The sequence below is a fragment of the Polypterus senegalus genome, chromosome 11 (assembly GCF_016835505.1).
Source record: "Polypterus senegalus isolate Bchr_013 chromosome 11, ASM1683550v1, whole genome shotgun sequence".
NCBI lineage: Eukaryota > Metazoa > Chordata > Cladistia > Polypteriformes > Polypteridae > Polypterus > Polypterus senegalus.
Genome location: NC_053164.1, coordinates 63,607,308 through 63,621,195, shown reverse-complemented (window position 1 = coordinate 63,621,195; position 13,888 = coordinate 63,607,308). Strand labels below are relative to the sequence as shown.

Here is a 13,888-nt window from a genome sequence, read left to right as displayed (position 1 = left end):
TCAGTCGTTGTAACACACTCTAGATGATGGAAGTTACCATGTTGATATGTGAAGGCCATATTATTGGCATAGCTGAGGGCAAGTTGTAGATGTAAAGGTCAAAGAAAAACGGTGCATAACCACAATCACACATCACAAAAGTTGGAAATGTCCCAGCTATGGACCGAACACAGCTAACCTGAGTAGATGACCACTCTGAGTATCCATGCAGTTCCTCTCTTGAGCCAATGTCACAGCTACAGAGGGCATCCTGCTCTGCAATGTGTCCTGGGTTACGTGCACTCCAGACAGTAAATGGGCCGTCAATGTCACAAAGTAGCATATACGACTGACAACATCCATCACAAAGTCACTCTTCTCTTTATGTGCAGCATCAAGGTCCAGGGAGCCGATGCTTTCTGTGCCAATACCTGCCAGGCCATAGTTGACACTGGGACGTCTCTCATCACAGGACCCACAACTGAGATCGCTAAACTCCACGGGTATATCGGAGCTGTTCCCAGTCAGCGGGGAGAGGTAGGCTGTCATGTTCTCTTTTATTTGTTCACTTCATGGGCACCTTGGGCAAAAGGTTGCAACAGACTATAAGAAAGGAATATGCAAATGGTGCCATGCTGCTGCCATATAACATGACTCAAGGGCATTCACCTCCACATCACTTCTTGGCATAGAATGTGGACATATTCTAGACATTTTTTGCCATCTGTCTGTGCCAGCTGACATAGGCATGAGGAGCTGTTTAAACAGCAGGTAATGCCAATAAGATAAGTAAGATTAAGCAGTGAATGTCCCATCTTGTCCTGCGGTGGGCTGGCACCCTGCCCGGGATTTGTTCCTGCCTTGCGCCCTATGCTGGCTGGGCTTGGCTCCAGCGGACCCCCATGACCCTGTGTTAGGATATAGCAGGTTGGGTAATGACTGACTGACTGTCCCATCTTTGCTCAAGTTTTAGGGTTTTGGTGTTACTAATTTTTCATGTTCCAAAAATGTTTAATGTTAGTTTTGATTTTAACCTTATAATTAGTTTTTATCGTTAATTTATTCACATTTTTCATGCCCTCTTTTTTTGTTTTTAGCTTTCTTTGAATTGTGCTGCCTTTTTGGGTGTTTTACATGCACACACACAGCCTAATTAAGGCGAATGACCCGGTCAAGTCAGAAATCTGGCTTCTTAAAAATCTGCGTTCACTTGGGCAAGTGATCTGGCAGAGTTCTCCTTTGTCAAAGCGCTCTGACATCATGAAACCGCGTTAAAACGGGTTAAACATCACCATCGGCTGCCATGAATCAGAAAACGAGTATATGATGCCTGTGATCATTTTCTTGTGTTTAGTCAACTTGACGATTTCTGTTACCGGGTTGCAAGCGGCGGTGCGATTGAGCCCCGCAAAGGACCGACATCCCCATACATTTGCTTCTTGCCGTACACCCAGTGCTGCTGAAATAATAGCAACACAGGTATTGTTACTTCAATAAGATAAGGTGCTGAGTTAGATCACTCATGACTTCAAAAAGAAATCGGAGTACGTAACGTGTGTGACTTTTAACTACTGCCCTCAAGATTATGTTTCAGAGTCTAGCACTCTATGTTCAGTTCATCGACATAAATTTAACAATTTCTTCAATATCGAGACAGATTACTTCAGCCATTAGAAGGAATAAAACGATCGCCCAAACATTTGCCTCTGGAAATGTATTTTGTGGACACATCTACCTGTGACTGCTGAACTCAAACACACGCACAGGCTGACAAAGGTCAACGGACATGCACAGGGCCAGATTAAAACGAAATTGGGCCTGATGCTGCAGCACAAAAAAGGCCTATTTTTTCTCGCCATTGGCGCTCGTGCATTCGACACTCACCGTACATGTGCACTCAGACCGACCAAGGAGCCTTAATTAACATGAATAATAATAACGACATAGTATCGTAACAACTTGAGATTAACATCAAACTATGAAACATCAACATTCAATAGCAATTGTCTGAAAAGCGCACTTAATGCAGAAAACCTAACAATGAACCTAGCAATTCTCTTACGAAACACAGTAAGAAAAAATGAATTTGCAGAAACATTGGGTCAAAGTTCAGGCTCTTGAGGGTAAAAATTTGTCCATAATTTAAATTTCATAATAGACCAGAATCCTGCCGAGGATTTAAAAAATTCTAAACATCAATGCCGGGCCCGCTTTTAGTTTTACCTTAACAGATAACCATTTAAATAGCCATCGATTTTTACTGTACAACTAACTTTCAAGGTGAAACATTTACTACGTGGCACTTACCGAACAATAATAAAGTGGCAAGAATCCCTAAGATATTGTAAAAAACGCAGCTAAATTACTAAGTAAACTGTTTAACGTAAAATTGATAGCATTAACTTGAAATCTTCGGTTAACAATAAACACGACGACGTTATAGTTACGTCACAGCGCGAAGAACAATAGTAACTGTATAATAAGTAACGCTGTGTCTAGGCGTCCGAAAGTCGGACTCCAAATTTCATTCTAAGAATTATTTTGAGGTTAATATAGCAAAGGAAAACTGTTCAGCTTCTGGAAAATTCCCGTCTGTTTTCATCTGGGCCTGTTTCAGGAATGGGCCTCATGCTGCAGCATCAATAGCATCCACCTTAATCCGGCCCTGGACATGCACAGTCTACAGCAGCAGTTCTCAAACTGTGGGGCGCTGAAGCTGTACAAGGGGGGCGTCAAATAAATGAACAAGACATCAAAATTAATTTTTTACAATTTTATTTCAATTTTAAATTTGCAAGCATATAATCACAATGAATGCATTATAACTACAATTAAAATCCAACATTTCTAAGGCATCGATCTAATGACTAATATGTGCCAGCTTTAAAGTACACAGCCTGCCCAGGTTTGGTTTGATATTCCAGATGGACACTCGGAGCTCCTTTTCTGTTTGAAGTTTGTTTCTATGACGAGCGGCGCCGCTGCTGCTGCTTTTATAATCGCGTATTTTTGATCCAGAAAGTTCGAGAAGTATCGTTACTTGTCGCGAACATTTGGGTAACAGTAGATAATGCGGTGCAACTGAACCACGTTGGCAGCGTAGCCAATATTGCCAAATTGAGTTAAATAATTTACTGCGTATTGGGTTATTCTCATGATACAACTAACAGCGGTATAATATTTGACGGACGAAAATATATTTGTCTCGCACAGATTGACTTCATCAGTGTCGTCGTTTACGAGATTTTTAAAAATTAAAACATATTTAATCATTTTTTTACATAAAAATAATTAAATAAGAATAAATAATTTATTCTTTGTTTTTGGGATTAGAATTACTACCAAAAACCACACAAGGCATTTAACAGTTATTAAAAAAACAATTGCAAATAATTCATCAAAGTTAGCCAAACGCATGCAAATCTTATGGAAGTAAAAATGAAAGGATACCGCGACACCGCACGAGTGTCATACCTTTGTTAGTTGTATCGTGGGTTATTCTCATCTATCTTATATTATGCAGGGGGCGTAGAATTATTCCAGGTAGAAAAACGATGGGGGCGAAATACGAAAGTTTGAGAACCGCTGGGCTACAAAATCCTTAGCAGTAATGCAGTTAAGGGTTTAACTGGCCACATAGTTGGATTATTCACAGAGAAATCTACCTCCGGTAATCAGGTCTCTCAGAGGCCAATAACTCCTTTTGTTGAACTGGAATAAAGGTTTTCTGCGAATAACTTGGTTGTTGAAGCCATGACAATAGATGGCGCTTAACCAGACACAGAGAGACGGCGGAGGCACGCTGATCAAAGCACACCCGTTTATTTTACAGTTCACACAGCACAATACAATACAATACAATACAATTTATTTTTGTATAGCCCAAAATCACATAGAGTGCCACAATGGGCTTTAACAGGCCCAGCCTTGACTCTCTAAGAAGACAAGAAAAAAATTCCCAAAAAAGGGAAAAAATGGAAGAAACCTTGGGAAAGCTGTTTCAAAGAGAGGCCCCTTTCCAGGTAGGTTGGGCGTGCAGTGGGTGTCAAAAAGAAGGGGCTCAGTACAATACAATACAATACACAGAACAGAACAAATCCTCAATACAGTATAAGAATAAACATTTTACAAGTACGGTGCAGAATTTAACAGTAGATGATATCACATTATATGATAATATTATTATTATCATAATATAATGCACCAAGTCACACTCCTTTTAATCTTCTTTATTCTTTTCCTTTTCCTTTTATCATCTTCTCCTCTGCCTCCCAACTCCAGCTCCTTGAATGGAATGCACCCGGATGTGCTCCCTGATGACCTTCCTGCTGCATGGGCACCTGGAAACACTTCCAGGTGTACTCAGTTCCTGATCCGGCAGCACTTCCTGGTCTGGCGGAAGGGCTGCAGTCCATAGCTCCGGCGCCCCTTAGCAAAGGTGATGGGTTTGAGCTTCCAAGCCCCGTGACCCCCATGCAATCCAGGAGGGCTGCCCTCTTGCATCTCGCAGAAGGAATTGCATCTCTCCCCAGAACCTTTACTTCTCCAGGCATCCCGTTGGGGCAAGGATCCCTGTCGTCTGTCACAAAGCACATATAAATACACTGATAAATTCTCCCTAGTGTCTGCTTGGTGTGTGTGTGTGTGCCCTGCGGTGGGCTGGCACCCTGCCTGAGGTTTGTTTCCTGCCTTGCACCCTGTGTTGGCTGAGATTGGCTCCAGCAGACCCCCGTGACCCTGTAGTTAGGATATAGCGGGTTGGATAATGGATGGATGGATGATTGTTGGCACCAGCACCCATGTTAGCCACACGGCCCCCAGAAGCTGCAGTGTGTACCATCAGTGATGTGCCAATATTTGAGGAAGTGGCAGACTATAACCAGTGTCCAAGTTTCCGGATACTGAGCCAGTTTTTTCTGTGTGTTGCCAGTGAAAAATCTTCTCAGACAAGTAAGTACAATCCTGCATGTGGTTCTTTGTTCTAAAAGGCCTGTGATGAGTTCTGATTCTTCTTAAACATCCTTTGAATTTATATATTGACGTCTCGTTTTGACCCCCAGTCCATCCTTGGCTAACACATCTTCTCTTTTACCTCCTCCTGGTTTGTCTTTACCTGTCCACTTTGTGTCCATCTTGGCAGGACAGTCATGACTGAATCACTAGTGTTCTGACTCTGGTGACACATTTGAATTTATCAGCCCGTGTAATCAGTGCTGTATTCGCTCAACTGTATGACTGGCAGTTTTCACACCATCTGTGAGATGTTTTAAGTATAACATGAAGTGGTCTCTCTGATCTTTATGTGACCCAGGAACCTGAAGGGCAGGACCATCTCAACGCATGTGCATGCTGGGCAGTTACCCATGCTAATCTATGTGTGCTGTGACTTGCTGAGTGCCCTGCTTTGCCCAGGGGCCTATAATTCTGTTAAGACGGGCCTGCTGAAGGGGTCATTGTTCACACAAATTAGGAGGAGGTGATACATCAGCACCCCTGTGAATGGTGAATTAATGGAATAACAATTAGCTGTCAACTAAAAGACGTACCGTGAGCAGCCATCTACATGGCATTGAAGATTGCGTGATATTTTAATTCTGCATTCTGATTGTCAGTGGGATGGCTGCTACATAAAGAGACGATGCTGTTTACGTTATGCTGCTAGACCAGAAAAAAGAGTTCTTGAGGAACCGACCTGAAAATTTCTAGTCGAGATCAAAATCAATCCATCCATTATCCAACCCGCTAGATCCTAACTACAGGGTCACGGGGGTCTGCTGGAGCCAATCCCAGCCAACACAGGGCACAAGGTAGGAAACAAACTCTGGACAGGGCACCAGCCCACCGCAGCCGATACCAAAACGAGAGACAAAATCGAGGTCAGAAATTTCAGGCAGGAGTCAAAAACCAAAAAGGACTTTGGAGTCGGAGAATTTATTGAAGGCAGAAAGGAGTTGGAATCCACAGACTAGAAGAGTAATTCCATGGATGGACTTTTTAAATCCATCATCCACCTTAGTATGTCATCCATGGACCAACAACAACAACATTTATTTCTATAGCACATTTTTATACAAATGATGGAGCTCAAAGTGCTTTACAGGAGGAAGAAAGAGGAAAAAGACAAAATATATTAAAAAATAAAATTAGGCAATTAATTAACATTATGACCAGGGAGGACAGAAAAAACAAAACAAAAAAAAAAAACTCCAGACGGCTGAAGAAAAAAACAATCTGCAGGGGTTCAGAGGTCACAAGACCGCCCAGCCCCCCTAACATAAATGACCTCAATCAGTCCTCATTGTATTCAGGGTTTACATGGAAGAACTTGATGATGACGGTTATGTGGACTTCTGGGCTTCAATTCATCAATGTAGGGACATCACAGTGCTTTGATTAGGTGGTGGTGGTGCAGATCGTCAACACAGAAAACCGGAAAAAAGAACAGCAGAGAAGGTAGGGATTAGTATGGATTTTGGAGCCACCATGAATAGTAATGACTAATAAATGCATATACAGAGTATCAGGGTTACACTAAAATGAAGCTCTGAGAAAGCCATGTTACAATAATGAGTTTTCAGCAGTTATTTAAATTCGCCTGGCGAATTCCTATCGGTCTGCTATTCCAGATTTTAGGTACATAACAGCAGAAGGCCGCCTCACCACTTTATTTAAGTTTAGCTCTTGGAATTCTAAGCAGACACTCATTTGAAGATCTAAGGTTACGATTTGGAGTGTAAGGTGAGAGACATTCTGAGATATAAGATGGAGAAGATTATTTAAGACTTTGTACACCATAAACAGTATTTTAAAGTCAATTCTAAATGACGCCGGTAACCAGTGTAGTGACGCTAAGACTGGGGTGATGTGCTTGCATTTTCGTTTTCTAGTTAAGATTCCGTCAGCTCCATTCTGCACTCATTGCAAATGATTGATGTCTTTTTTGGGTGGTCCTGAGAGGAGTGCGTTACAGTAATCTAGTCGACTGAAAACAAAAGTGTGAAGTCAATTCTCAGTATCTTGCAAATTTATAAGAGGGCTAACTCTTGTTATATTTCTTAAGTGAAAAAATGCTGTCCTAGTAATCTGATTAATTTGTGATTTAAAATTCAGGTCAGAGTCAGTAGTTACCCCTAAATACTTTAGGCCCAGTGAACTCTGAGCCTTACATTAAGAAATTCCCCATCCTCAAGATAATTGAAAAGGCTTGAGACGTGAAGTTTTAAGCAGGTAATTACAACGTGTGATCCTATTTGAAAACATGCAAAAAAATTAAATAAACGATTCCATCATAACAGTTTAACCTGAATTGCAGTTTGGTTTTATTTTTGCTGTCTTCTGGAAGAATGTGCAGGATCAAATGATAATGTAAAATATAGGGTGGTCCAGATCTAATTAAGTAACTTTCATTACGCTATAACTTATTAAGTTTATTACACAGAAAATCACCCAAAAAATCCCGGACCATCGAGAAGCAAGTGTGAGAACTGATGACATGAACAATCGCCTTCGCGCCAAACTGGAATCGTCCCCACATAAATCAAAGTCATCCAGACCATCTGGATCTGCATAATTAGATCTGGACCACCCTGTAAAGGTAGCCATGTGATCCAAACCCCTAAACTGGTGTCTTGTGTTCTGTTGTCGTCTCCTGCTGTGCTCTACTTTCAGGCCGCCACCCTTGCAACATTACGTAAAGCACTTAACCTTCGGGTGATGAACAACTGGAAAAACCTGCATTTGTGTTGATTTTTAAGACGTGAAAAAGTACAGACACTGTGATTGATCTGATCTTCTGTTTTTTTTTTTTTTCAGTATTTGGTTGACTGCAGCCGACTATCCAGTTTGCCCAACGTGGAGATTTTTATTGAAGGAGTTGAATACAAGCTCTCGGCCGACATGTACGTCAGGAAGGTACTGCAAATCTCACCTTTATGGGTTTATTTCATACTCTTGCTCCAGCTCACACAATGACTTAACTCAACTTTAACTTTATTATATCAAATAGGGAATCTGATATGATTTGTGCTTTAACAATAAGCTTGCATAGACATAGACGTTTAAATATACTGCTCAACAAAATGAAAGGAACCCTTTTGAATCCGAGTATCGCATCAAGTCATTGAAACTCGTGGGCTGTTGTTCTGTCAGTGAAGTAGCAGATGGGATTGTTCATCAGTACACTAGAGAGACAACAATGAGACGACCCCAAAACAGGAATGAATGAGTTAACAGCTGGAGGGAGGCCACTGACATTTGTTCCTCCTCATCTGTTTTTTCACTCATTTTGCATTTATCTGCAGTCAGTGTCACTACTGGTAGCACCCAACAGAGCTGGCACAGGTAGACCAACTTCTCCAGGATGGCACATCAATACATGGCATTGCCAGAAGGTTTGCTGTGTCTCCCAGCACAGTGTCAAGGGCATGAAGGAGATTCCAGGAGACAGACAGGCAGGTACTCCAGGAGAGCTGGACAGGGCACCTCGTAGAAGGTCCTTAACCCATCAGCAGGACCCACCGGAGGAACAGGATGAGCACTGGCAGAGCCTACAAAATGACCTCCAGCAGGCAGGCAGGCCACTGGTGTGAATGTCTCTGACCAAACCATCAGAAACAGACTTCATGAGGGAGGCCTGAGGGCCTGACTTTCTCTAGTGGGCACCGTGGAGCTCGATTGTCATTTGCGATAGAATACCAGAATTGGCAGGTCCACCACTGGCGAGAGTCCTCTGCTTGTCACAGATGAGAGCAGGTTCACCCTGAGTGCATGTGACAGACATGAAAGGGTCTGGAGAAGCCGTGGAGAACGTTATGCTGCCTGTGACATCGTTCAGCATGACCGGTTTGGTGGTGGGTCAGTGAAGGCCTGAAGAGGCATATCCATGGAGAGATGCACAGACCTCTACAGGCTAGACAACGGCAGTGCAGGACTGCCATTAGGTATCAGGGTGAAATCCTTGGACCCATTGTCAGACCCTATGCGGGTTCATCCTGGTGCACGACAATGACCAGCCTCATGTGGCGAGAGGATGAAGGAATTGATACCTTTGACTGGCTCACCTAACCTCAATCCTTTGGGTAGGACATTATGTTTCAGTCCATCTGACATCTCATTAGGACATTGTCAGGCATGCATACAAACACGTGTTTATACAAACTACAAACTACTGAGTACGATTTGGAGTTTTCGCAATGACATTTCAGCAAAATAGACTGCTGCTGCCTCATTTTGTTCCCTTTGATCTTCAGGATGTCCCTCTGTTGGTTGATCATTTTCATTTCCATCCTTTCGTTCCTCACACATCAACATATCAGTCTATAACAATAGAGATTGCCAGCAGGATTCTTTTTCCCATTGAGATCTGAGGTGTTTTCAAAGTGTTCCTTTCATTTTTTTGAGCAGTTTATAAAAAGAAAAGGAAGGAGAAAATAAGGTATAAGGGACCACATACGGTATATCTGAACCCCAACATGCATCTTTGTACTAAAAATACATATTGTACATACAAGTATGTATTCAACATATTCCAATATATAGTTAGGTCCCTAAATATCTGGACACAGACAACGTTTTTCTCATTTTGGTTCTGTACTTTACCACAATGAGTTTTAAATGAAACAACTCAGATGCAGTTGAAGTGCAGACTTTTAGCTTTAATTCAGTGGGTTGAACAAAACAATTGCATAAAAATGTGAGGCAACTAAAGTATTTTTTTAGCACAATCCCTTCCTTTCAGGGGCTCAAAAGTAATTGGACAAATTAAATAACTGGAAATAAAATGTTCATTTCTAATACTTGGTTGAAAACCCTTTGCTGGCAATGCCAGCCTGAAGTCTCGAACTCCTGGACATCACCAGATGCTGGGTTTCCTCCTTTTTAATGCTCTGCCAGGCCTTTACTTTCAGTTGCTGTTTGTTTGTGGGCCTTTCTGTCTGAAGTTTAGTCTTCAACAAGTGAAATGCCTGCTCAGTTGGGTGAAGATCAGGTGACTGACTTGGCCATTCCAGAATTTTCCACTTCTTTGCTTTAATAAACTCCTGGGTTGCTTTGGCTGTATGTTTTGGGTCATTGTCCATCTGTATCATGAAACGCCGCCCAATCAATTTGACTACATTTAGCTGGATTTGAGCAGACAGTATGTCTCTGAACACCTCAGAATTCATTCGGCTGCTTCTGTCCTGTGTCACCTCATCAATAAACACTAGTGTCCCAGTGCCACTGGCAGCCATCACACTGCCTGACTCCACCGTGTTTTACAGATGATGTGCTATGCTTTGGATGATGAGCTGTTCCACGCCTTCTCCATACTTTTTTCTTGCATTTATCATTCTGGTAGAGGTTGATCTTGGTTTCATCTGTCCAAGAATGTTTGTCCAGAACTGTGCTGGCTTTTTGAGATGTTCTTTAGCAAAGTCCAATCTAGCCTTTCTATTCTTGAGGCTTATGAGTGGCCTGCACCTTGCAGTGCACCCTCTGTGTTTACTTTCATGCAGTCTTCTCTTTATGGTAGACTTGGATATCGATACGCCGACCAAGCCCTGGAGAGTGTTGTTCACTTGGTGGGCTGTTGTGAAGGGGTTTCTCTTCACCATGGAAATGATTCTGCGATCATCCACCACTGTTGTCTTCCGTGGATGTCCAGGTCTTTTTGCGTTGCTGAGTTCACCAGTGCTTGCTTTCTTTCTTAGGATGTACCAAACTGTAGATTTTGACACTCGTAATATTGTAGTAATTTCTCGGAGGGGTTTTTCTGTTTTTGCAGCTTAAGGATGGCTTCTTTCACCTGCATGGAGAGCTCCTTTGACCGCATGTTGTCTGTTCACAGCAAAATCTTCAACATGCAAACCCCACACCTCAAATCAACTCCAGGCCTTTTATCTGCTTAATTGATAAGACATAACAGCGGACTTGAACACGTCTGCCCATGAAACAGCCTTTGAATCAATTGTCCAATTACTTTTGAGCTTCTGAAATAAAGGGATTGTGTTCAAAAAATGCTTTAGTTGCCTCACATTTTTATGCAAGTCTGAAGTCTGCACTTCAACTGCATCTGAGTTGTTTCATTTAAAATTCATTGTGGTAATGTACAGAACCAAAATTATAAAAAAGTTGTCTCTGTCCAAATATTTATGGACCTAACTGTATGTACTAAAAAAGCTTAAACCCATCTGCACAGTGCCGCTTCTGAATTTTCCATGTCCGCGATGGTTTTGTTTTCCGGTTACCTTTTCTCATTAAACAGCCTGATTGTTGAGATCTTAAATCTGGAAGTTTTTATTCGTTATCTTATTTCGTGCCTCAGAGCTGAGACTAACTTTACAACGTAGTGGTTGTGTGGGATTGTTGAGGATTTAATGGAGCTTTTTAAGCACCGGGTACTCGTATACAAGCTGTTGCACTGATTTTTGTTTCACTCCAATGAGTGGACTCTCTGCTTTTTGTTGGGCACACGTGTTGCCAACAATGAGAAGATCGCTCTGCAGAACAGATAAGTTGATCCTGTATAGAATGTGGCAGTTCACACCAAAGTCATTGAATTCATGCAGGAAAGATGGCCTCTTCAGGATTTTTATAGAGTAGCTGTTATCTAAAGAACTTGGATTGAATTGTAACTGATTGTCAAGTCTTCATCCCTATTTGTAACTCTATCTACAGGGAGGTTCACTTGAAACAGGCCCTGAATATTCTGCTGTATCTCCTGTTAGGATGAAGCAATCTGAACCAAACAATCCACTCTATCCCTTGACATTTGTGTAATCGATTACATGACATGTGATGCTGGAAGTGGTTTCCGTTTTCTGCCAGACACATTTTGACGCGGCGTTCCATCTTCCTGAACATATCGGCAAGCGTCTCTGGGGAAATAGCAACAATTTCAAGTTGGATGTTTTCTTCCACAGTTGTCCCGATTGACTTGTCCTTTGAGCAGACCCCAAAGTAAGAAATCAGTTGTCAGATCCGGTGACCGTGGTGGCCAAAGCACCTTTGAAATGACCCTGTTTCCGAAGAAGGACTCAATTTCTTGCCGATGTGTGACATGTTGCTTCATCTTGCTGGAAGTCACCTTACGTTATCTCTCGATCATCCAGTTGATTCTGACATCACTTAAACGAATTGGTGACCCAATAGTTTTGCACCATGAAGACAATGCGCTGCTCAATACGGTTCACCGCCATCCTGATGAGAAGTCGAGTGACTGAGTGAAGGGGTCCGGGTGGTAGACACCCAGAAGTTGCAAACGGCTGTCCGGAGCCTACATCATCACTCCGACGCAGGGGCATTGTGGCTTGTTCGAAGCTCTAGATACTGAGGAGCACATTGCACGTTGTTAAATTCAGATTGCTTCATTCTAGCGAGAGCTATTACCAAATATTCAGGGCCTCTTTCGAGTAATCTCCCTGTATTCGTTTGTCATATGCAGGAGCTTTGTCTTCATCTCTCTATTATAAAAAAAATCCTGTGGAATGAATGACAAGGAGACGATACGTGATCTTCAAGGTAAGATCACGGAAGGCAAATGAAAGAACCGCGAGATGAAAGAGAATGGCCAAAAAAAATCAGTAGTGTAAAGGCACACAGCACACACAGATACAGGGGTCTCAGTGCATATAAAGCGTATAAAGGACAATACGTTATAAATGAAACGTCGATGAATATAAGATCGCATTAACGCAAACAAAAGGAAATTACTCATCAGGACCAAGTGTAATTGAAAAAATAGCAGGACAAAGCGAGGTCAGAAATAAAAGGCGAAGAGTAGAAAACAGTCTTTTCGCCTTCGCATCATTCAATGCACAAAATGTAGATTTACACAATAACAGAATCTGTGGTCCTGCAACAGTTAAAGCAACGACAAGTTTAACTTCAAAGAAAACACAATTCTGTCAGGTGTATATTTATGATCACGGAGAAGCGATCACAATGCGAGCAGCAGAGACATGAAGTGGCAAAAAGGACAGAGGCTTTACAGGCTTTAAAATGATCTACGCTGCCCCCCCTTCACAACACGAGCAGCGTTATATGTCCTGTGAGAAAGAGGTGTAACCACACCTGGGGCCGGAAATAAAGGACAAGTATTGTTTTTACAACATCACACGAGACAAGGCAGTGAGCCATCATTTAAAACAAGTCCACGGACATCTAACCTAGCAGTTGTTGGATTGCTGTTGGCAGACACGCATCATGTGCTCCCAGCTCTTAAAACAACGACATGCGACAAGCAGAACAGGCAGCACACCAGCAGCAGAACGACAGCAGATGATCCAAAGGCATCTCCTTAGCGTGTGTTCAGCCGCAGCGAGCAGGGTTATACATCTGGTGAGAAAGAAATGTAACCACGCCCGGGGCCAGAAATAAAGGACAAGTATGGTTTTTACAAAAGTTTTTAAAGTAAAAGTGAAAATAATGCATATTTAACAATTCCCATGAAAATAACAATCTCTTTAAATATCCGCTAAACCAAACACTGGGGTGGGCGAGCAAAGTGAGCAGTGGGCGGATCCTCCTAGTTTTCTTAAAAATCGATACTTAACCGTAAATAAATCTGAAAGCCTTGGTTGACAAAAAGAGTTCAAAACATGACTGGCTAGAAATGGAGACTTGGAAACTTTTAGTCTGTTGGGACTAATTTATTTCAATAATCTGTGCAGTCACATGACAGCCCCCCATCTGTAGACCAGGATCGAGTCATTGGTCAGCTGCAATGAACGCATGCATTCCCTTATGTGTGGTCCGTTGACATCTTACAGTAAGTCTGTCATTGTGAAGAACATCATTGCCATTGAAGTTCACCTTTAAAAGTAAGCAGCTTCTCCGGTAGATGTTTCCCCAAAACACAATAATTTTGCAAAATGTATTTTTGTCTTCTCCATTGTATAGATTGTTCATAGGACACAAATTATCTAAAGAG

General features: G+C 42.1%; 1 protein-coding gene across 1 annotated transcript in view; it reads left to right on the top strand.

Annotated features, from left to right (window-relative positions):
• Window positions 1-13,888, top strand: part of nots (nothepsin) — a 53,102-nt gene that overhangs the window by 28,082 nt on the left and 11,132 nt on the right. Inside the window, exons 7-8 of the mRNA XM_039768835.1 lie at window positions 372-516; window positions 7,792-7,890. Coding sequence (XP_039624769.1) covers window positions 372-516; window positions 7,792-7,890 — 244 coding nt within the window. The remainder of the gene's footprint in view (window positions 1-371; window positions 517-7,791; window positions 7,891-13,888) is intronic.